At 39.9% G+C, this 24,863-nt stretch overlaps 1 protein-coding gene across 3 annotated transcripts in view; it reads right to left on the bottom strand.

The window, feature by feature from the left end:
• SLC12A2 (solute carrier family 12 member 2) overlaps window positions 1–24,863 on the bottom strand; it is a 68,739-nt gene that overhangs the window by 20,651 nt on the left and 23,225 nt on the right. For 2 of the 3 annotated variants that reach the window (XM_030467023.1, XM_030467024.1), the window contains exons 6-13: window positions 23,884–23,994; window positions 20,876–20,984; window positions 20,302–20,429; window positions 20,130–20,214; window positions 16,532–16,680; window positions 2,956–3,063; window positions 2,022–2,145; window positions 517–618 (exon numbers count right to left, since the gene is read on the bottom strand). In XM_030467023.1, the coding sequence (XP_030322883.1) occupies window positions 517–618; window positions 2,022–2,145; window positions 2,956–3,063; window positions 16,532–16,680; window positions 20,130–20,214; window positions 20,302–20,429; window positions 20,876–20,984; window positions 23,884–23,994 (916 nt within the window). The remainder of the gene's footprint in view (window positions 1–516; window positions 619–2,021; window positions 2,146–2,955; window positions 3,064–16,531; window positions 16,681–20,129; window positions 20,215–20,301; window positions 20,430–20,875; window positions 20,985–23,883; window positions 23,995–24,863) is intronic. The other variant, XM_030467025.1, reaches the window with a different exon arrangement.

Here is a 24,863-nt window from a genome sequence, read left to right as displayed (position 1 = left end):
GGTATCAGATACATCTGCTCTGCAAGTACTGGGTTTTGCTTATTCCTATAAACTAACTAGCCTCCCACACCAAAGGATATTAATATGTAGCAATACTGCCTGCAATTCCAGTCTCTTCTGAACTGGAAGATGAGACATAATAACAGAGAAGTCCGAAGAAGAGGACAAGGTAATTTCTTGAAAGCCAGATACTGAATTAGCAGTAAGGTTTTCTTGAAGAGCTTCTGAATAAATACTGAATTACACTGTATTCCTTATCTTTCATCTTTTATTCTCATCTTTCAGATGAGAAAATTGTACCTCCCAAGCCCTACTGTATTACTCAGTCCTCAAAATTTCAGAAGACCCAAGAACACAACATTATGCTTTTAATTCAGATGCATGGTAAGATTCAAATAGACATTTAGTAACTAAATTAAACTAAACAGCTGTTTATATTAATACCTATATTAATAATTGTACTTATGCATAAGGTTACTGCAGGCTAAACTTTCATCCCCAAAATGTAGTTCCTACCTGGAGACTTTGCAAGAGAAGCATGGAATACAGAGAAGTTAATCAAGGCATAGGAGGCCAAGAAGAAGTTAGAAATAATTGGAGCAATGACGTTCAGTTCAGCTGTAAAACCAAAAAAAAAAAAAAAAAGCAAGCTGTTATGACAGGTATTGAATGGCTTTACAGATTCCAGAGTAGAAATTCTGCTACAAACAACCTTATACTCTGATGTACTCCAAGGGGAAGCAGTTTATCCCTTCTGTTCAATACAGTAATTACCTTATTTTTCTCTTATTCACAAAGTTGTCTTTTAATAGTTTCCATTGAAAAAATATACACATTTTTCCACACTACCAACTGTTGCAGGACTTCCAGATTTGAAGCACTACATACTTTTTGAAAATTATTCATTGAGAAAAACCTCTTTCCCTACATGACTTGATCAAGCAGTGCACCAATACACTGGGTTCTGAAGAATATCAGAAACAGTAGACAAAGCACTGATACATCTATAGTACATCTTTAGCTCAATTCTTAAACAGCAAAGAACAAGGTGCTAGTAAGTTTAAGAGACAATCAACTATGGTGAATGGCAACAATGGACAAAGTTAGTGTGAGCAATGTGACAAACATATTCACCTTCCTGCATTTTAAATGCAAAGTTGTATTAATGGTACTAGGATGGTGAACAAACTAATACCATCGCAATAGTGATGAGTTCACCTTCTTTAGTGAAAGATACGGAAGAACCAATGCTCTCCTTTCTCTAAGGCAGCATGGTACAAAACAGGTCTATGTGTATTTTCGCCTCACTCATCCAAAAAAAAAAAATAATCAAAATGCAGAATGTGCCACACTAGTCTTCGAGGTTCTATTTGTTGTAATCAAGCTCCCAGTCCCAATCCCAGTCCCAGCAGGGACATCACCGGTATAGTTGTGCCTTAAGTAGACTTGGGGAAGGATGAAAGAGCAAACTGGGAAAAGAAGTTTAAAAGCACTGGTACAGGACTCCTGAATGGACACAGCACAGTTAGTTTGCCATCTACATAGAACATATGTAATTCTACCTAGACCATCTTTACTTTTAGCAACCACAGCATCAGCACCCATCTCTTGAGTTACTGTTCATAACTTAACAGAAAACCACACTTTTAGAAGTATTGTTGGTTCAAATTTACCAATTACTGAAACTGTAATTATTAAAGATATGACATAAACATTCACATATACACAACATCTCTCCACTTCAAGTAAAAGATGTATTTTTATTGATTGATAGTATCTAAAGACAGATATCCGAGGCTATTCAGAAAAGTGCAGTACTGCTACTGCTTAATTCAAATTCATTGCAGTTCTAGTCAGAGTTGTATCTAAAGATAGGAGAAACTAACTCTCAAACAGATTTAGAATGCTGGCTTAGAATTAAACTGTGCATTAGACCTCTAAGACACTGAAGTCATGAGATAGGATAGAATGCTTTGTAAAGGATAAAAGTATATTGAAGTTTATTATCATTTCAAACTAACCAATTAGTATGAATCCAAGGGCAATTAAAAATGTTAGAAGATATCCTCTTAGGGGCTCATTGTTCTTCCCATAACCTCTGGCAAACATCTGAAATCCTGGATAAATGTTGTCCTTGCACAAAGCCTAGGAAAAAATAAAATTAAGAAGTCAGCACACATTTTGTTCAAAATCTGTCCTTATTATCCCTATTAATGCTTACTAATGATGCCTTCTATGGCATATTATCTTCCTGAAAGAAGGTGGTTTATAGCCACCATGTATTAATTCTATATTGAATTCTCTTTGCATTTTGACATTTTGCATTTCCAATATTCTATCCTTCAGTAACTTCTATCTGTAAGACCAAGCTTTGTTCTGTTTTACTGCACTGATTTTCTTCAGAAAGTGGAAAGCTTGGCCAAAGTCAGCAGTAAATGTACTTTCATTTTTCAACAAAATCCCTTCTAAAAAAAAGGTTTTTACTAAACTTCTGTAAAAGACTGTTAGAGTACACTTAAGTTTTACCCAGTTAAAGGGAATGTGTAAAACAAAGAATGAGATTAAATGGTTAAGAAGGTAAAGCAAAATACATGCTGTCTCCTTCTGTGACTAATTTGGGAAATTAACTCATGTTTTATTTTTGTATGTGCTCCACTGTTGCTGACAACAAAAAACATCTAAGGGAGTTTGTAGATTCCTGTAATGTTAGCTGCACCACAAGTGATCACTGAACTAACCAGAAACAAGAGATCTGAAATAAATTATAGTCTAGCTACATTTAGTAACACTTACATAGTTGACCCATTCTAAGCAACAGCTAAATACTAGACAAATCTACTGTCATGAACTGGGACGAATCATGACAGCAACGTGTCAGTCCCCTTTCAAAAAGTTTCATTCAAAGTTAATTGCATTTATGCTTTAAAAAGATAATGGCATTGCTTCCATACTTACCTGAAAGATCTTAGGTGCACTCACAAGAGATGCTAGTGCAGAAGACAGGGTGGCTGAAAAAATACCTGCAGTAATCAGTGGTGCAAATCCTGATACCATGCTCATCACCTGAAAGCAAAATAATTTATTTTTATTTACTATACAAAAGAATGGTAACATTAACTATTCAAATAGAAAAATAAAATTCCAAAGGCCATCCACTTACAAGCTATCTGAATATCATGCATCCATATACAAAAATGAACTACAAGCAAATCAAGAGATCTAAGTAGATCCTTATTTCAGAACAAAAGATCGTATATTTTCACACAAAACACAGTCCAACCATCTAATTTTCCGATCAAAACAATCAATGGTGAATGTCTCCACAGGCGCATAAGACAAATTAAAGTCAGTCATGGCAGAAACATACATTTGTTTTTGTTACTATTCGAGTTTCATGAGGGCAGAATCATAAGCCAGACTGGGAGGACAAGCTACTAGTAGCCCTCAACCAGTTGGCAGCTTAAGTGAGGGCAGCTGTCCCAAGCTGACTGACAGGTGTACCTCCCCACCACTTAAACCAAGCTCTTTATAAAAAGGATGATGCGCTGAGGGTGGACAGTTCTGCTTTCTGGGGCTCTGCTCTCTTGGCATATTGGTCACTCTGATACTCCTGAGGACAAGCTTATATATTTTATGTTTGTGTTCATATTCGCTGTTGTCATTGTTTGAACAGGAGGAACTAAAGGAGGGCTTTTCGGACGCTGAGAGGAGTGGAACACAACGGGAAGGATCTATTCCCTTCCATTTCCTGCAATACTCTACAAAAGATCAGGAAGTCAGCAGCTCCTCCCTCTTTTTCCTCCTGCTTCCTGTGAGCTGTGTTTCTGTTCATTACTGCCAGCTCACCCCATGCTATCTATCTAGTTCTATACGTATATATTTGTATTTTTTGTTATTTTACCCCTGATGTTATTACTTTTCCCTTTTGTCTAAATCTGTATCTAATAGTTTTCAGTTTCCAACTCAAAAGTCTCTAGCTTTATTGCCCTTTTATCTTCCCTTTGTGTGTGTAGGGGGGGGAATAGAGAGGAATTCTGTCCTAGGTTTGTAGTCTGCCCAAACTGCAAAGCCATGACAAAATAATTGATGCCCAATGCAGGGCTCAAATTTAAATTTTTCTTTTAATTGAAAATACTGAAAAGTTGGAAATTAAAAAAAGAAAAATGGGTTTCAAAATTGCATGAGTGGAAGGCTTGTTATACAATGTATTTTTGTATTTACTCATCCACCTCCAAGCCATGATACTTTGCTATGCTGTTAAAACTTTGCTATGTCTGTGTGGGAATGAGTTCAGTTTGGAATTTGATGGAGGAGTTTCGGGACTCATCAATGAATGCATTCACTATGCAAAATGATTCTGTTCCCTTCTCTGGCAAGTTCAACCTGTGAGAGTTTCAAGGCCTTGATGATGGCTGGCATTACTTGTTTTGGTTTTCGTTGTGCCTAAATGTGTTCCAGGGGTGGTTCGAAGTTTGATATCTGTGTGGGTGTGGGAAAACTGCCCCTGCCACTGCCCCCACCCCCATGGCTCCCGCCACTGCTGTCAGAGATACCTCCCCTACTGGCTCCAAACCAGACCTTGTCACCCCTGTCACAACACCCAGAAAGCATCTAAGGAAGTTGAACCACCCCATGAGGGGTGATGATGAGTCAGAGAGATACAACAGAAAACCTTGATCAGTGGGAGAGTTGGCCTGAGGCAGGAATGTGGCCACATTACAGGAGAGTGATTCAGAACCTGAGATAATTGTGCAATCTATGTCTCCAAAAAAGATAAGAAATTTAAGAAAGGATTATGCCCACAATGAAGGTCAGTCACTGACTGCTTAGATGCTGGGTGTCTGGGACAACGGGGTAGATATGACAGACCTGGAGGGCAGAGAGGCGTGGCAGATGGGGTAGTTAGCCAGAGATGGGAGCATTGATAAGGTAATTGAGAGAAAAGCCAGTACTTAAAGTCTTTGGAAATGTCTTTTGTCTGCAATAAAAAGTCAACATCCTTATAAGGAGAATATCAAATGTCTCCATATTAGATGGAACACTGTGGCATCAGATATCTGAGGAAGCTGGCAGTTCAAGAGGTCATCTATGGTGATGGGGAAACCCCTGAGGATTCTGACCAAATTCCTGAGGAAATTCCACGCAGGAAGCCTCTGCTTACAAAACTCACACAGAGTGCCCCTGCTATGTACTCACACATTTTGGGGGGAAGGGTGGGATGGGAGCAGGAGGAGCTGGAGGCCACTGTGCTGATGGAAAACTATGATATAGTTGCCATCACAGAAACGTGGTGGGATAACGCGCACTGCTGGAATACCGCAATTGATGGCAGTATTCTATAATGCCAGAATTCTTCCCCTAACCACTGTCGCAGTCCAAGACAGGGACCCAGTTTGATGCAAACAAATGTCCTACTTTATTGAATCAGAAGGCGATATTTATACACTAATCTAAGAGCTAATGCCACGTATACATATTGCTGATTGGTGATTTCTACATCTCGTTACACACGTTTTAACTTGATTGGTTACAAAGCATTTAGCAACAATTAACTAACAAAGCTTGTCTTTCACACATTTGAGCTTCTTTGTAGACATTACAATCGTGCCGAGTCCCTTAATCTAATCGTCTTGTTTACTCCTTAACCTTCGAGTGTTCTAACGTACTGGTCCCTGCGGTTACAAAAGTTGCTTTACGCAGAGCTGTCCTTGCGCTTAGCCCAGGGCTTATGGTCGAATTGTTCCATCAACAATTGTTCGGTACTAACAGTTCGAGATTGTACTGCCTCAAATCACGAGACTTTGCCCAACTTTTCAAAAGAAAAAGGCAAAGAAGGAGAGGCGGATGGGTTAGGGAGGTATGATTGCCTATTAATTAACGATGGTGATGACAAGGATGAGCACTTATGGGTTAGAATCAAGGGATAGGTCAATGAGATAGACATCATCATGGGAGTACACTACAGACCACCCAACCAGGATGAAGAGGTGGATAAGGTCCTATGAGGAGAGGCTGAGGGAGCTGGGGCTGTTCAGCCTGAAGAAGAGGAGGCTCAGGGGAGACCTCATTGCTCTCTACAACTACCTGAAAGGAGGATGGAGCCAGGCGGGGGTTGGTCTCTTTTCCCAGGCAACTCTCAGTAAGACAAGAGGGCATGGTCTTAAATTGTGCCGGGGGAAGTTCAGATTGGATATTAGAAAGAATTTTTTCACGGAAAGGGTGATCAGACATTGAAACGGGCTGCCTGGGGAGGTGGTGGACTCTTCGTCCCTGGAGACATTTAAAAAGCGACTCAATATGGCACTCAGTGCCATAGTCTAGTGACTGTGGCGGTAGTTGATCAAGGGTTGGACTCGATGATCTCTGAGGTCCCTTCCAACCCAGCCTATTCTATGATTCTATGATTCTAAGGTACTTATAGACAGTTGGGGAAGGTCTCAAGGTATCTACCTCTTGTTCTCATGGGGGACTTCTACTTCACAGGTATCTGCTGGAAATAATACAGGAGACGGAGAACAGTCCTGTAGGTTCCTAAAATGTGTAGGAGATAACTACTTGTTGCAGGTGGTGAGGGAGCCAACAAGGGGAAACACACCCTGGGAACTGCTGTTTGTTAATGGAGAAGGTTTTGTGAAAGATGTAATGGTTGGAGGCCATCTTGGGCAAACTGACTGCAAAATGATAAAGTTTTTGATTTTCAGTGAAGCAAGGAGAGGACTCTCCAGAACTGCCACCTTGGGACTTCAGGAGAGCAGACTTTGATAGCTTCCAGATCATGGTTGATAGAGTCCCTTGCGATGCAGTTCTAGAGTAAATAGGAGCCCCAGACACCTGGTCATACTTTAAGGTAATAATAGAGGTGCAGGAGCTGACCATCCCTAAATCATGAAAGAGGAAGGAGACTGGCCTGGCTGAACATAGAGCTTTGGCTGGAACTAAGAAATAAAGTTTATGGTCTTTGGAGGAGAGGACAGGCCTCTTACGAGGATTACAAAGATATAGTCAAGATGTGTAGAGAGAATATCAGAAGGGCAAGTGCCCAACTGGACCAAACTTGGCCACTGTGGTGAAAAAACAGTAACTGTTTCTATAAATATATCAACAACAAGAGGAGAGCCAGGGAGAATCTCCACCCTTTATTAGATGCAGAGGGAAACACAGTGACCAAGGCTTAAGGGATAAGGTATCTGATACTTTCTTTGCCTGTCTTCAATAGCAGGACTAGTTGTTCCTTGGGCATAGAGTCCCTTAAGATATAAGACAGGCCTGGGGAACAGATTAGGCCCTATGTAACCCAGGAGGAAATGGTTATGGACCTGCTTCATAAGCTAGACACTCATAAGTTGATGGGGCCAGATGGTTTACACCCTAGAGTGCTAAGAGAGTTGGCTGATGTGGTTGCCAAGCCTCTCTCCATCATCTTTCAGAAGTCCTGGCTAACTGGGGATGACCCATTGGACTGGAGACTGGCAAACATGACACCCATCTTCAAGAAAGGCCAGAAAGAGGATCCCAGTAACTATAGACCTGTTAGTCTCACCTCAATGCCAGGGAAGGTCACGGAACAGATAATCCCAAGAGATGTTATTAATCAGCTAAGGGTCAACCAGACAATAAGGCCCAGTCAACATGGGTTCATGGAAGGCAGATCCTGCTTGACAAATCTGATCTTGTTCTATGACAAGGTGACCTACATAGCAAATGAGGGAAAGGCTGTGGATGTAGTCTACCTGGACTTCTGTAAAGCTTTTGACACTTTCCTCCATAACATCCTTATGGAAAAGCTGGCTGCCCATGGCTTGCATGGGTTAAACACTGGCTGGATGGCCAAGCCCAAAGAGTTGAGGTCAATGGAGTTAAGTCCAGGGCTCAGTGCTGGGGGCCACTCCTATTTAATATCTTTATTAATGATCTTGATGATGGGAGTGACTGCAACCTCAGGAAGTTCATATATGACACCAAGTTGGGAGGGCGTGTCCATCTGCTGGATCTGGAAAGGCTTTACAGAGGCACCTGGACAGACTGCATCACTGGGCTGAGACCAACTGCACAAAATTCAATAAGGCCAAGTCTTGGGTCTTGCATTTTGGTCACAACAACCCCAGGCAAAGCTACAGGCCTGGAGAAGAGTGGCTGCAAAGCTGCCTGGCAGAAAAGGTGCATTGATTTGACAGTCAGCTGAATATGAGCCAGCACTGTGTCCTGGTGGCCAAGAAAGCCAATGGCATTCTGGCTTGTATCAGAAATTGTGTGACCAGCAGAACTAGGGAAGTAATCCTGCTCCTGTACTCGGCACCAGTGAGGCTCCACCTTGTGTACTGTGTTCGATTTTGAACCCCACCTTAATGTCCTTTTTGTGTTGAGCAAAATTTGGAGCAAGATTTGTTGGAGCAAGTCCAAAGAAGGGGAACAAAGCTGGAGAAGACTTTGAAAAACATCCCTTATGAGGAGCAACTGAGCGTGTTGGGGCTGTATAGTCTGGGGAAATGGAAGCTGAGGGGAGACCTTATCACCCTATAAACACCTGAAAGGAAGTTGTAGTGAGAGTGGGGTTGGTCTCTTCTCATTGGTGACAGATAACAGAACAAGGGGAAATGGCTTCATGTTGCAACAGGAGTGATTTAGGTTGGATATCAGGAGAAACTTCTATACAGAAAGCATTGCTAAGCACTGGAACAGGCTCCCCAGAGAGGTGTTTGAGTCTCCATCCCTGAATATGTTTGAAAGTCATCTGAATGTGGTGTCTGGGGACACAGTTTAGAATCATAGAATCATAGAATTGGCTGGGTTGGAAGGGACCTCAGAGATCATCGAGTCCAACCCTTTTACCACCATTGTGGTTGCTAGACTATGGCACTGAGTGCCACATCCAGTCTCTTTTTTAAATATCTCCAGGGACGGAGAATCCACTACTTCCCTGGGCAGCCTATTCCAATGCCAGATCACTCTCTCCGTAAAGAAATTCTTTCTAATATCTAACCTAAATTTCCCCTGGCACAACTTAAGACCATGCCCTCTTGTCTTGTTGAAAGTTGTCTGGCAAAAGAGACCAACGCCCACCCGGTTACAACCTCCTTTCAGGTAGTTGTAGACAGCAATGAGGTCTCCCCTGAGCCTCCTCTTCTCCAGGCTGAACAGCCCCAGCTCTCTCAGCCTCTCCTCATAGGGTCTGTGCTCGAGTCCCTTCACCAGTCTGGTTGCCCTCCTTTGGACCTGCTCCAGGACCTCGATATCCTTCCTAAACTGGGGGGCCCAGAACTGGACACAGTACTCGAGGTGTGGCCTCACCAGCACTGAGGATAGGGGCAGAACACCTTCCTTGGACCTCCTGGCCATGCTGTTTCTGATACAGGCCAGGATGCCATTGGCTTTCTTGGCCACCTGGGCACACTGCTGGCTCATGTTCAGCTTCCTGTCAATCCAGACTCCAAGGTCCCTTTCTGCCTGGCTGCTCTCCAACCACTCTGTCCCCAGCCTGTAGCGCTGCATGGGGTTGTTGTGGCCAAAGTGCAGGACCCGGCACTTGGCCGTGTTAAACCTCATCCCATTGGAATCAGCCCAACTCTCCAGTCTGTCCAGGTCCCTCTGCAGAGCCCTCCTGCCTTCCAGTTGATCGACACTTCCCCCCAGCTTAGTGTCGTCTGCAAATCTGCTGATGATGGACTCAATCCCCTCATCTAGATCATCAATGAAGATATTGAACAGAACCGGGCCCAACACTGATCCCTGGGGGACACCACTAGTGACCGGCTGCCAACTGGATGCAGCCCCATTCAGCACCACTCTCTGGGCCCGGCCCTCCAGCCAGTTCTTAACCCAGCACAGGGTGCTCCTGTCCAAGCCACGGGCTGATAGTTTTTTCAGGAGGATGCTGTGGGAGACAGCGTCAAAGGCCTTGCTGAAGTCCAGGTAGATTCCACCAGGTAGTGGTGGATCATCAGGAACAGAGTAGTGGGGTTAGGACAAGGCTGAACTTGATGATCTTGAGGGTCTTTTCCAGCTTGAGCAATTCTATGATTCCATGAGAGGGAACAATCCAGGAGGTTCTTGGAATATATGGAGAGTAAGTTCCTCACACAGCTGGTTAAATGAGCTGACCACAGAGGGTGCCCTTCCGGACCTGCTTCTTGTGAACAGGGAAGTACTGTGGGGGAAGTAAAGGTTGGAGGCCATCTAAGGCACAGTGATTATGAGATAATTAATTGAGTTTTCAATCCTTGGGAGAAAAAAGGAGTGGCGTTAGTAGAACTGCCATCTTAAGCTCATGGTAAACTTTGACCTGTTCAGAAGACTGACTGACAAGTCCCTTGTGAGGCTTCCCTGAAGGACATGGGTCCAGGAAGGCTGGACTCAAGAAAGAAGTCTTAAAGGCACAGAAACAAGTTGTCCCAGTGTGCTGAAAAACAAGTAGGAGGGAAAGGAGACCAGGCTGGCTAATTAGGGACCTTGAGCTGACCTCAAGAACAAAAGAACAGTCTGCGACCTTTGGATGAGGGGGCAGGTCTCTCCTGGAGTCTATAAAGATGTAGTGAAACTATGCAAGGAGAAAATTAGGAGACCCAAAGTACTACTTGAGCTCAACCCAGCTACAGCTCTTAGGGATAATAAAAAATATTTCTGTAAATTCATTAACAACAAAAGGAGAATTAGGGAAAATCTTCATCCTTTATTGGATGTAGAGGGAAACATAGTAATGAAAGATGAGAAAGAAGCTGAGGCACTCAAGCCTGCTTTGCCTCAGTCTTTATCAGCTGAACTAACTGTTCCCTGGATGCCCAGCCACGTGAGCTAGGAGACAGGGAGGGGATGAAAAACGAGGTCATCACAATTAAAGACGAAGTGGTCAGTGACCTGCTACACCACTTGTACCTCACAAATCTATGGGGCCAGATGGGTTATATTGTAGGGTGTTGAGAGAGTTGGCAGATGTGCTTGCCAAGCCACTTTCCATTTACTTGAAATCCTGGATAACTGGGGAGGTCCCAGTAGACTGGAGGGTAGCAAATGTAACAGCCACCTACTAGGAAGGCAGAAAGGAGGATCCAGGAAACTACAGATCTATCAGTCTGACCTTGGTTTCAGGGAAGGTAACAGAGAGGATCATCTTGAGTGCCATCACAAGTCATTTAGAAGACAACTTAAGGGATCAGGCCCAGTCAGCATGGGTTTATGAAAGGCAGATCTGGCCTGATGAACCTGATCTCCCTCTATGACAAGATGATCTGGCTATTGGATGAGGGCAAGTCTGTGGATGTTGTCTATCCAGATTTTCAGAATGCACTTGACACTGTTCCCCATAGAATTCTTATAGAAAACCTCACTTGTCATGGCCTGGATGAGCATGTAATCTGTTAGATCAAGCATTTCCTGGGTGGAAGGGCCCAAGGAGAGGCAATCAACAGAGTTAAATCCAGCTGGCAGCAGGTCACAAGTGGCATTCATCAGGGCTCACTGGTGGGACCATTTCTGTTTAACATCTTTATTGATAATCTTGGTAAGAACATACAGTGTATCATCAAGTAAGTTTGCAGATGACACCAACTTAGGCAGGAGAGTTTATCTGCATGATGACAGGGAGGCTCTACAGACTTGGATAGACTGGATAGATGGGCCAATGTCAACAGTATGAACTTCAACAAGGCCAAGTGCCAGGTCCTGCACTTGGGCCATAACACTCCCATGCAACGCTGCAGGCTTGGGCAAGTGTGGCTGGAAAGCTGACACACAGAAGAAGACCTGACGATTCTAACTAACAAGCAGCTGAATATAAGCCAGCAGTGTGCCCTGGTGGCTAAGAAAGCCAATGGCATCCTCATTTGTATTAGAAATAGTGTGGCCAGCAGGAGGGAGATGACTGTCCCCCTGCACTAGTGAGGCCACATCTTGAGTACCATGTCCAGTTTTGGGCACCTCAGTATCAGAGAGATAAAGATGCTGGAGTGAGTACACAGGAGGGCAACAAAGCTGGTGAAGGGCCTGGAGAATAAATTGTGCAAGGAACAATTGAGGGAGCTGGGACAGTTTAGTTTGAGGAAGAGGAGGCTGAGGGGAGACTTGTGACTCTGTGACTACCAGAAAGGACACTGTAGAGAAGATGGTGCTTGTCTCTCCTCACAGCTAATTAGTGAAAGAATAAGAGGGAATGGATTGAAGCTGCAACAGTGTGGGTTTAGACTGGGTGTTAGAAAATAAAAAATTCACAGAAAGAATGGTCAGACACTGAATAGGCTGCCCAGGGAGGTAGTTGAGTCACCATCCCTGGATGTGTTTAAGGGTTGTTTAGATGTGGTGCTGGGGGACATGGTTTATGGGAGAACTCTGCAGAGTAGGGATGATGGTTGGACTTGATGATCCCAAAAGTCTTTTCCAACCTGAAGATTTTATGATTCTATATTATGACTAGCCTACAGCTGAACAGCACAGTCTCCGAAAGCCTAAATGACAAAGCAACTGAAGTGGGAAAACATTTTGGGAAAGCTTACTGTCTTTCTCAGCATCTCTACGGCTCTGTGTTACGCTTGTTCCCAATTCAAAAGCATACGGACAGGAAAAACTTGTTTCATACCTTCCCAAGGTCATACCCTGGGACATCTTTCCAACCCAAGTGAAACAGAATATGCAATTCTTGGCAGACTGGATGGATAACAAAATTATAAATGCTAAGTACCCATGGTGAAGAAGAATATTGTGGTGAAGACATTAAACAAAAATAATTTAAAAAACCTTCACAAATTAGAAACAAAGCATTTTGTCTAACTGCCATATATCCTGAAGATCCTTTTCTACTGCTCTGCTGATTATTTCCATAATCTGTTGCTTTAAATGCAGCAAGTGAATTAAGATACATAACTATGTACTCAAAAAACAGTTATTGTAAGTACTTTTATTTATGAAACACAAGCCTAATCTGTCTGTCAGCCAGTCTTTAAGAATTTGATACTATCTTGAAAAAGCTTATGTTTTCAGTCAGTTGATCAAATCCAGTATGTTTCTTTCAAGCGCAATGTGTCAGAATAAGGTTCTGCATTACATGCCTCCTTTACTGTGTCAGCCTCATCTACTTCATCAGGAAAAAACTGCAGGAAGGCAAGAAAGATCATGTAGATTTGTCCAGTTTTCAAGTTAGAGTTAAATAATTGCAAGTGCATTAGATGGAAGTGAAGAAGCTTTTAAGGAGAGAATTTCCTGAAGCATATTTGTAGTTGAAAACAAAAGCTAGAATGGGCTTTTTATTCACAGGCATATAAAACTGACAAAAACATTAAGCGGTCCTTCCTATGCCCAGGTTTAAGTTAGTTTTACACCTGAAAAAAGATTACAGTTGTAAATACCAATTTGTATTAACACTATACTATATTTCTAGAACAGAAGTTAAAGGTGTAAATGCTCTACTGACAAATATTTTAAAAAAAAACCTCTTGCTGTAGCAGCATAATAAAGAAGCACAGAATAATCTTTTCAGAATCAGTATGAAATTTTTCTGCTCTGCAAGGATGGTGGTCAGTTAGCCTGAGTCCTGCTGGAGGCCTGTAGTGTCACTCAGGGTTCAGTACTCTCCTGTTCAACATATTCATCAGTGACCTGGATGAAGGAATAGAGGGCAAGTTTGCTGATGATACAACACTGGGAGGGGAGGCTGACAAACCAGAAGGCTGTGCTGCCATCCAGCATGACCTGGACATGTCAAGAGAACTGGGTGGGGAGAAACCTCATGACGTTCAGAAGTAAGCGCAAGAGTACTCGATCTGGGGAAGAACAACCCTGTCTACCAGTACAGATTAGGGTTTTACCTGCTAGAAAGCAGCACTGGGGGAAAAGACAAAGACCTGGAAGTCATGGTGGACAACAGGCTAACCATGAGTCAGTGATATGCCCTTGTGGCCAAGAAAGCCAATGGCATCCTGGGGTGCACTGAATGTGGCAAGCAGGTCAAGGGAGGTTAACTTCCTGCTCTATTCTGCCCTGATGAAGCCCCACCTGGACTACTGCATCCAATTCTGGGTTAATCAGTACATGAAGGACAAGGAACCACTGTAGAGAGTCCAGCACAGAGCCACTATGATCACGAGAATGGGGTATCTACCATGCGAGGAGTATCTACCATACTCCTTTTTACAGGGAGTCACATGGAGAAGATAGTGGTAATGGGTGCAAGTTACTCCCAGGGAGGTCCTGACATCAGAAGAAAATTTTTTGCTGGGAAAACAGTTGGTCATTGGAATAACCTCTCCAGGGAAGTGATGGATTCCCTAACACAAGACACTTTTAAGTCTAAGCTTTACAAGGTGCTGGGTCATATCACATAAATGATGCTCCTACCTAGTAAGGTTGGGCCAGATGAGGTCATTAAGGTCCCTTCCAAAGTGGTATTCTATGATTCTATGAAATACAACAGTCTCTGCTCACTTTAGGGATTAATTTCTGTTGTGAAGCACTTATTCTCACTCATTTAATCTATAAAAGGAGGTTACATACATATGAAGAGCCTGAGAAATACAGGCTTGGATATACCCCTCCCCATGAGTTGCATTTAAAAAAAAAAAAAAACACCTCTCCTCACAGCTCCTTTGGAGCTTCTAAACTGAGAATAGGGCTGTTAGAAAATGTTAACATTTTACCTATATGTAGACAGCCTCTCATGTAACCATTTCCTTCTGACATCTTTTGAGAAGACAAAATCAGACTCTTAGAAATGCACAGCACAAGCTGTGAGAAGAGAAAAAAAACAAACAGCAAGGAAGAGTCCAATTGAGTATTATAAAAAACAAATTCCACAGAAAAGGGCACTATGGCAGGTTGCCCAGCGATGCTATGCAGTCTTCCTGGTGAAGATTTCAAAACCTCAACAAAAAGGGAGGAGGTATGAGGGGCACTGCATTCTCTGTGCAGCCCCTGGCCTCTAAAGTTGTTTTCCTCTTTGGATAATGATAGTTTTTCCAGTGAGAAGCACGAATTACTTTGGACATGCAAGTACTTTTTAAATGCTAAGAAACTAGAATATTAAAGACTAATTTATTAGAACTACATCTATGGTAGGCAACCTCACCAAAGTTATGATTCAAAGAATAAGATGCAATCAGATGAAACCAGTTCCATGCTATTCTCAGATGTGATAGCATACTATGTTCTTTAGACATTAAACACATAAGGAGAGTCATTAGATTTTGCAGAATTATTTCCACAACAGCTATTCTGGAGTGCTTCAAAATACAATTTTTTTTTCAAACCCAGAATACTGATTCTCTAAAACATTTCTCTAGAAATGTTTTAGTTTAATAGAATGACCTGCACTGCAACATGATTTCAGCACATATGAAATAGGTTTTTTACCCAGCTTTTGCAGGTAAGCCAAAACACATAGGAGAAGTTTAACACATAAGGAGAATCTATACTTCTAATGAAAACCCAGTCAGACACCTTTTTCATTACTAAATGTCAGCTTAAATATCTACCCAGCTTTTTGTATGCTTACTAGAAAAATTTAGGACACAAATGAACAATCATGAAGCAAGTTTGGCAAAAAAAGGAAACAGGGGTTGTTCAGCCTGGAGAAGAGGAGGCTCCAAGGTGTCCTAACAGCAACCTTCCAATATCTGAAGGGGGCCTACAAAAAAAGCTGGGATAGGGCTTTTTGCACTGATGTACAGTGAAAGGACACGAGAAAATAGTTTAAAACTATTGAGTGGAGATTTCGGCTAGACATTAGGAAGAAACTCTTTCTTGTGAGGGGGATAAGACACTGGAACAGGTTGCTCAGGGAAGTTGTGGCTGCCTCATTGTGGAATGAGGAAGCATTCAAGGCCAGGCTGGACTGGGGCCTTGAGCAGCCTTGTGTAGTGGGAGGTGTCCCTGCCCATGCAGGTGGGTTAGAACTGGATAATCTTTAAGGTCCCTTCCAACCCTAGCCATTCTATGATTCTGTGATTCTAAGTTTAAGTCAATCAGCAATAAGTATGTTTTCCTTGTTTTTTTCCAAACCCTTACCAGCAGTTCAAGGATACTCCAATTATCTGTGAGGTGTTAAGTTGAAGACTCCATGACTTCTAGAGGACTTTTAAACATAGTCACATCAAATTTTGTGAAAATGCACAACATTCCTATCACTTAGGAGGATACTCTGACAAATATCTAAGTAAAAAGTCTGTGCATTTTCTAAGAATAAGCAGGTTACAGATAAAGGCTACCTATGATTACTATGCATCTCTAATGAACAGCTAGTACTTCTATCCACCTCACTGAATCATGACATGAAGATATATAAAGATAGGAATTTGCAGTCCCACCACCTAACCTAAGCAGTTTACTCAGAAAAAGAGTAAATATTTGTATTACTAGAATATAAGCACAGATGTTTTTAACCTGGTTACATTGTTTTTCTATGCAGTTCCCAGAGTCTACCATTTAACTATTCCAGAAGAACTTCGTATTTATGGAGATAGGTAATTTTAGCCTGTGATTTTCCTCAGTATGTGGTTAATAAAGTGAACAAAACAAAAAAGCCGCTAAAAAACATAATGAGAAAGTTTTATACCTGAAAATTGTTCATCAGTCCATAATGACATCCTGTCTGACAGGATGAGAAATCATAGTTTAATTTGCAAGCCGCAGTAGTGCAATTCGTTAGCTCAGTGACAATGGTATTATTAACATTCCCTGTGGCATCTCGAACAACACAGGAACCTAGAATAGACATAATCATTAAAAAAAAAAATTACCTGAACTTAAAGACATGTACCAAGCTCAGTTCCCTTGCCTGAAATTATCATCAATTTTTTAAATAAATCTGAGTCTAGTTTGGAAAAGAAAATTTTAGCACTGAGGACAATAACATCAAAAGTTTAACAGTACAATTCCAGCTCAACACATCACTTCTCTGATTCATACTCTCCACGTATCTCTTTAATTAGCAGCATGTATCATCACTTGATTTTATACTTTCTCTGTCAATTTTTCCTAGAGAAAGGTATTTTTGTAGTGCATTTACAGATGTATGTAGACAGGTGTGCATAGTATTGTACTTAATGCTTTTCCAGTGAGTATGGCTCAGATATTCACAAAAATTAGTGAGTCTGTCATGAAAGCAGGTGGGTTAGAACTGGATAATCTTTAAGGTCCCTTAAAGCCATAAGGTCCCCTGCAAGCCATTTTTCAGCACTCAAACAAGACATACCTTATTTGAGTGTGGTATTTTAAGTTGTTTTACTAGTGAAAAACAAAGCAACATAGTCCCAACCCAACTATATTTTTTACAATTAACCTTAACACTTATACTGATGCCTTAAGTTCATCTGTGATTATTTGTAATTCCACTGGTCAAAAGAGTTGAAGATACAGCATTTCAGCTCATAAGTACTAAGAAAAACTAAAAAGTAGTAAAAAACCCCTCAAGTTTTCAAGGCTGTTTGTCTCCAAGAACAAAAAACTACAGCAAAATATTAATTAACAATCTATGGCTGAGGTTGTTTGGACACCAGCAAATATTTCCAGGAACAGTAATTAAATAAGGAGTGAGAAAGAGAAGTTTACAGAACCATTAGCCAATATAATTCCCTTAATTTGTTGTTTTACAAACTTGAATTATCAGGAGGTCCTGGGAACAAAAAAATATGAGCGCTGTGGACCAAAATTAATTACTTGCAAAATCAGAAAGAGGACACAAATGTACTGCAAGCTTAAGTTTCCCCAATAGCAATCCCTGTTGATCCTATGTTGATATCCTGTCAGAGTTTTCTTGTGTGTATGTGGAAGGGCTGGCTTTGTTGTTGTTGATGTTCTCTTTTAAACAGGATTGAAACCCTGCATGAGAAGAAAGTTTCTTCTCTGACACTGTACAAGTACTTGCCTGAGCCATTCAAGCAGTGTAGAAAAAGATGTGACAATACACTTAATAGTTGAATTATTTGTAGGTAAACTTGTTCGTAATACTGCAGTGGCAGACCCATTAAGTGGAGAGACCCATTAAGCTGAGCAACCCATTAAATAGCTACAGCGCACTTTAGCAGCCCTCTTCTTCCTTGATTCCCTTTTTAATAGGTCAGATCCAAATAGCTGGCAGATTTTTCATACACAAAGTACAAAAGAAAGGGACAATAGTATTATGAAAAAACTTACATCATGTAAGTCTTACTATGAGACAATGCAGAACAGAAGCTAGGTGGGCAGACTCCATTCTCAGCAAAAGATGCTTAGATAAATAATTAAGGGTTCAGACACTTTTATTTAATCTCCATTCAGAAAACATTTATAGGATTCTGGCTACATTTTCCTTAAGAACCTCTAGGTCATCTTTTCTGTAAAAGATAGGGTTTCATCTTTTCATAGGCATCTATAAACACATTCCTGGCCAAAATCTAATTAAGATTTGCCATGCTCTAAGTCTAAGAAGGTTAACAGACCACCTATGTCAAGTTAACCTAACCACATGCAACCAGCAAGGATTCCAGAGATACTGCCCGAGTCCTGTGGACTTCATTTGAGAGTGCTTATCTTCTCTGGTATTACAAGCAGCTACAGTTAGCCCCTCAGTAATTAGTACTTTTTGTGTACAGAAAGCATGTTTTAACTCTTTTCAGAAGTTTGGGAGGTTTTATTTGAGCTTCCTCTGGTTTTTACTCTAGAAACTTATTACTCTAGAAACTTAGGGTGAGAAATAGTATGCGGGGAAAGGAATAAAAATATTTGTATTTGTCTAGTTCCTAATCCAATGCCAAAAAAACCCCAAAAAACCAAACCAAAGTTAAATTACACTCATTTCATAATGTCCAGCTTCTGCAATAGAACTGACCATTTCTGACTAGCATAATTCTAAGTGTAACTTAAATGAGGCAACACAGGCAGGGCACTTCTGATGCGTCAATTTCATGTTCAGTTGGTTTTGTAAACTGTTTCTTTCAATGTGAAAATTACCCTTTTCATGTTTGAAAGATGATAAAAGTATTCCATTAACAAATGAATATTAATAAGCATTTTACTCTGATACGATTTCAAGTTTCAAGTATTCAAATATGGTAACAGAGGTCTGTGCGGTCAATCTAATTAGGAAGCAAGTGTAGGTCATTATTCTGCATAAAGTGCAATCACTATAGGGAAACTATTTGGCAGAGCTACAGCAGTGTTAGCCAACAGAGGCAGACTTGCAAGATTGGTATCTCTGCAAAGGAAATATCATTAGTGGTTAAGATCAACGGTACTCTTATAAATGAGAATTTCATTCAAAAGGCAGAACAGCAATGATAAGGTAAGGTCTTCCATATCGGAATACTGATTACTGTTGCCAGAAACTCACATAAGTGACATTAATAAAAACATTTCCAATCATAGGCAAAAAAATACATAAGGTATAATTAGAAAATTATGTTCTTAAGGTTGCTAGAATAATTTTATGGGTGGGAAAAACCTGGTTCACCACAGATGCTCTAAAGCAAATCTGACCTAGACCATCAAAACCCAAGGCAACTTCTAAACAGTTTCAAACAACTGTTGAAAGACCAGGAAGAGAGGTTATACACGGCTCAGATGAGTCTATGATTGTTTCTTCTCTTTCTCTCCACATGAAAGTAAAATTACAGACTGTTGTCAGAACACAACAGCATTTCCATAAGTGTGTTGGCCAAATGAAGTTACTAATTTCTCTCCTCCTTCTGATAGGGAATTAGTGCTCATGCATCCTCACCAGAGAACTGTTTGATCCTCTCACAATTCAGGTAAGTTGCTGACTACCATAAGTTGCTGACTTCAACTTCGTTGTGTTGGTATTTTTTTGGAAACACACTTTTCTAATTATTTTAGAATTACTTTTATTATAATTTTCTAATTATCCACTGCTATAATGTAAATCTTTTAACAGATAACTAAAACAAATTAGGAAACATTTAAATGAAGTTTTTTTTTTATCTTTAGTCTGAAGCAGTCCCTAGTCTGCTGATTTTAGCCAGATCACTCATTTTAGGAAATTATAAAATCAAGAGAAAATTGAACCTTCAACAGTGAAAACTACAAACCTCTGCCTATTAATTTCCCATGCATGAAAAATCACATAGTGGCTTTACATTATGCATTACATAAACCATATCAAAACACATCCTCAGAGTGAATGTGAAATAATAAAGTTAAAAATGTTTTCTTCTTACCTACAGATACTGCAATTCCTACATAAACCAATGTAGTAATTAAGATGGCTAACAGCGTTCCTCTAGGTATTGCTGACTGAGGATCCTGAAAGAAAAATGTCAGTGGATAGTGATGACAGAAATAAACATACACTCAGTGCTCATGAACAACATTTGTTAATTCACTACTCACCGCAAGATCACCTGAGATATTAGCACCAGCAAGTATGCCAGTTGCAGCAGGGAAGAAAATAGCAAATACAGAAAAGAAAGTTTCCTCGTCTCGAAAATCTGGTCCAAAATTTTCCATAAATATTTCAGCTGTAGAAGAAGATAAAGGCTATCAATATTCACACAGAAGCTACAGAATTAGCGTATTTCAGCCATTTTTAGGTCCATGAAAAACCTAACTCATAGCTGTATGACCTTAAAATTAAGTTTAGAACATCAGTTCTAATTCATCAATAACTCAAAAGACAACACAGTAAACTCTAATAGCTTTTCAAACAAAGAAAAGCACTTCCACGATCAACTAGCTTTTAAAACTGTAATCTATTCATCATTAAGCAGGCAGGACCAAGCTTTGGCCCAGTAGTTTTAAGGAATAAAACTGCATACATTTGAAAAAAATCTGTATCTTAAATAGTCCTATTTAATAGGACTCAAATAGGACTCATAAGCTATTTTAGTTGTTTAATTTAACTATGACAGCATGTCTCCTCTCCTCCACAAACACACTTTTTACAATACTAACTGTTCCAACATACCTTTATAACCAAAGAAACCTTTAGGCTTCTTGCTATCCAAAGGAATAAATGTTCCTATGACAAAATCTCCAATAGCAAGTATGAGGATCACCAGTAAGACTATCTGTGCCTGAAACATAATGATTGCAGTCAGTCAGAAAAACTTGCTCTTTTTCAGTTTCAAGTTTCAATGTTGTGCTCTAAAATGTAAATATTTACTTGTTTCCAAATTCAGTTTAGTCTTGTTTTTTTCCCACAATTAATTAAGGCAAACTTATTAAGAAATTATTATATGAACAGGAATGATTTGCAAGTGTAACATCCATTCAAAAGAGAATTTGTTACTAACCCACCCTTTCAAATACTTTAAGACAAAATATTCCAGAAGAATAGTACTTGATTTTCTCTACAAGCCTTCCAGAAGAACCGGATTTGAGAAGAAATTCCCAGGAAAAGAGCTAAATTAACACAAAGGCTCAGAGTACTGCCTTATTAACCACAATCAGAATACTGACTATACTTCAGAATGCAGCATTTACTGAGAATTTTATTACATCAGGAAGCAGCTTTTTTTTTTTTCTTTACAAACAGCTTGTTTGGTATTTTTAGGCAACAGACTACATTGATTTTGTTAGTCTCATGTTCTCAACCCTTATTTATGAAATTAAATTACAGACTATTAGAATTACTCTTTAATTTATTTTCTTGAGATGTGCTCTGTTGACAACCTAGATTTTTAACTAAAGTTGAATACAACAGTTATAATAGTAAATAAATAAATGAAGTACTTTAAACCCTACAACATCCCAAAAACAGGTGAGTGAAGAAAAACAGGCATTGAAGAGACAGTTCATTTTTTACATTTAAATTTTTCTAAATTTCTAAATTTACATCTAAATTACATCTACATTTTCATTTTTACATCTAAAGCAACTATACTGCCCTATAATCTTTTATGATATTTGATTCCTTATAAAAACATGCGTCAGTGGCTCAGAGGAAGCTACTCAGTTTGACTTTCTTTTCTTCTCAGACCTAGGATTAGAACTTTATAAGCAATAGCAGTGTGGCATTGCTGATTGGTACAAAATGAAGTTTTCACTTCACACAGCCTCACAAGAAAACACAACAGTAGAGACAGCAAAGCATGACAGCCAAGAGCAGAGTTAGAAACCACCTGAAGATCCAGTTGATCCATCGTATTTAGATCTCCTCTTTGTCAAGCCTCGAGAAAAAGTGAGATGTGTAAGGACAGAGCAGGGTGCTTACAGAAACCTTCACCAAGCCCACAGTTTTGAATATCAATTTATTACAGAGCAATTGCCACAAGTGGATTTACCCAGCAACAAACCTAGTCTTTTCCTGAAGCTAAGAGCATTTCTGAATATCCTACTCTATTTCCAAAGTCTCAGGAAAAGAAAGGGTTTCTAAAATTTCAATACAACGAGGTGAGTGGTAAAGAGTTAATAAACTATGAAAAGTAATTTTTAAGCAGGCTCCCCTGTAATCCCAGTCTCCCTTAGCTTTTAGATCTCCTTTAAGGATACTAGCATAGATTTCCCTTGTCCTATTTTCCAAGGCATTCTCTAAGTCAATGGGAAGGCAAAGGAGAACATCACAGCTAATTTAATTAAGAGGGAAGTATTAGTGTTTTGCCATGCTAAGCTGGATATTAACTCACATGAAGTGCTTGTCTGACAGGTTCAGCTGTTTACAATAGCTGAGTAATTCCTGTCTTCTTCCATGATGCAGGAACCAGTACAACAAGTCCTTATTTTTGCATTGAGCACAGGATTTTTGAAAGCCACCTATTTTCTAATAAGGCTGATGCCGTGATGATGCAGTGATACCACAGTTTATGTTTGATATAGAAACATTAAGCAACATACTTCTTGTGACTTCGGGTGATAGTGGTTAGAGACTTAGTAAATAATTTATTCAAAAAAAACACCCCTAAATGTTTGAGATTAAGGAGAACAGTATTGTTCAAAGTCAGACATAAAGATACTATTACAAATTGAATGTTCACTTGCTTTTTCCAAGATCTATTTCTAGGGCTGGAAGCAACAATGAGAAAAAAACCTCTCTCATTTTAATTATGAAAATCATCACCATCTTGATGTGGCAGAGTAAGAAACTATAATAACACATGAAGAAGCTACTTCAACTGTCTCTTGCTGCAAAGAACAGGAGTTACTGTGAAGTGAATGTCAAATGGGAAGGGAGAGACCAAGTGAGACTCTTCACAATTAGATTTGAAGGTGTGTGGGTATTTAGAAAAAAGCTTACCAGGTGCAGGAAACTGTATGCAAGCTGCACTGTCTAAAAATGCAGAGCAGAAAACTAATAAAGCAACTTTTACATTTAGGTTCTCTAGGATCTGTATGCATTTGTTTCCACAGAGTTGACCTAAGACTGTAGACACAACAAAATGAGAAGAGAAGGTCCTCCATCCAACATTCATTGCCACCAATATTCACATCCTTTCTCCATAGTGGGCCTAGGGACTGCATTGCTTTCTTTGGTGATTTCCAAGTGAAAACAAAACCAGAAGAGAGTGGAAAACCTGAATTTTGAGCTAGCAGAAACTATACACTCTAGACCGGGTTCAGCTTCAGCCATGTATTTGCCATCCATAGAAATATTTTTTTAACTCCCAGTGAGGGGAAATTCCCATTCTACTTCTCTTTTCTTCTCTTCTTGTGCTGTAGTTGCCAAGAAAAGGGTTAATACCATTAACCTACTGACAGTGTCATTAAGAGTATATTATACGGGTTTTAAGGGTCTCATAGATGCTTATGCTTAAGTGCAGTGAAGTGGTCTAAAGGTCTGAAATGCTGTTGAGACCTGCATATGCTAGTGCTACAGTAGGAGCTACTACATTAAAATCAGCCACTGACAACTGTAATACACCATGCATGCACTACTGAGCATATTATATATATTTAAAAATCGAGCAAACAGATGAGGTAGAAAATGGAATCAAAGTCATGAGGCAGAGAGTAAAAGAAAAGGTGACAGATCCTTACTTTTGCTTCCCATTCCATTCCAGCAACCGAAATACCCAGCAATACAACCACTGTGATAGCTCCTATGATTCTGATATCATTCATTTCATCAATCATCAATGTTCCATTTTCCTAATAAAACAAACAAAACCAGTCATATATTTTATTGAGAACTTACCTTCCCTATTGCAGAATATAATTTAATAATTATATAATTATTATAATTTAAAATCATTATACAGTTAACTTTCATTCCACAAATTTAGTAATTTACATTTTCCTGTATAGACAGAAGTGATTTAGGTTTTGCTGTCATTTAAATCAGTGAATCTTCTAAATGGAAATTACTAATCCTATTCATAGCCCATCCCCAAAAAGAATGTCCTGTGTTCAGCTGCCAGAGAATGAAACTAAATAACAAGGCAATCACTACCATCTTTCCCCTAAATATATATTTTACTTGTTCCTTGCTATTACTGTTAATTCTTTTAATGTCTTCTAAATTGTTTCTCATCTACAAGTTCTCAGTATTTCATTTAATAAAAAAATCTAACAGACAAGAAATACCTGGTTGTATTTAACTTAAGGAGTTGGTTTTAACATGCAGATCCCCTTGAAAATGAGCTTAATATAAATTATTATCACTTATAAGAAGCACTCACTAATAAGAAGGTCATCATTAAGAACCTGTGATTCTGCATCATGTATTTGTACTGTCACTCTTCTCAACAGCCAGCTTGGGCTTCTTTACAAATTTTGTTTTACAGGGCAATGAACAGTGTGGGAAGTTTCCATTTGACACCAATAATCTGTTTTTTATCAAAAAAGCTGACAAATTACCATAGTATCTTACTGATTTATCAGTAGTAACCGTTTACCTCATTCCATGGCTTTTAATTGGTGAGGGTATCAGTACAGGCTGGGGGCTGAAAGCAGCCCTGAGGAGAAGAACTTAGGGTGCTGGTTGATAAACTCAACATGACCAGGAAGCAGAGCTTGCA

This window comes from Calypte anna, chromosome Z (genome assembly GCF_003957555.1).
Source record: "Calypte anna isolate BGI_N300 chromosome Z, bCalAnn1_v1.p, whole genome shotgun sequence".
Classification (NCBI taxonomy): domain Eukaryota; kingdom Metazoa; phylum Chordata; class Aves; order Apodiformes; family Trochilidae; genus Calypte; species Calypte anna.
This window is presented reverse-complemented; position numbering and strand designations above follow the sequence as displayed.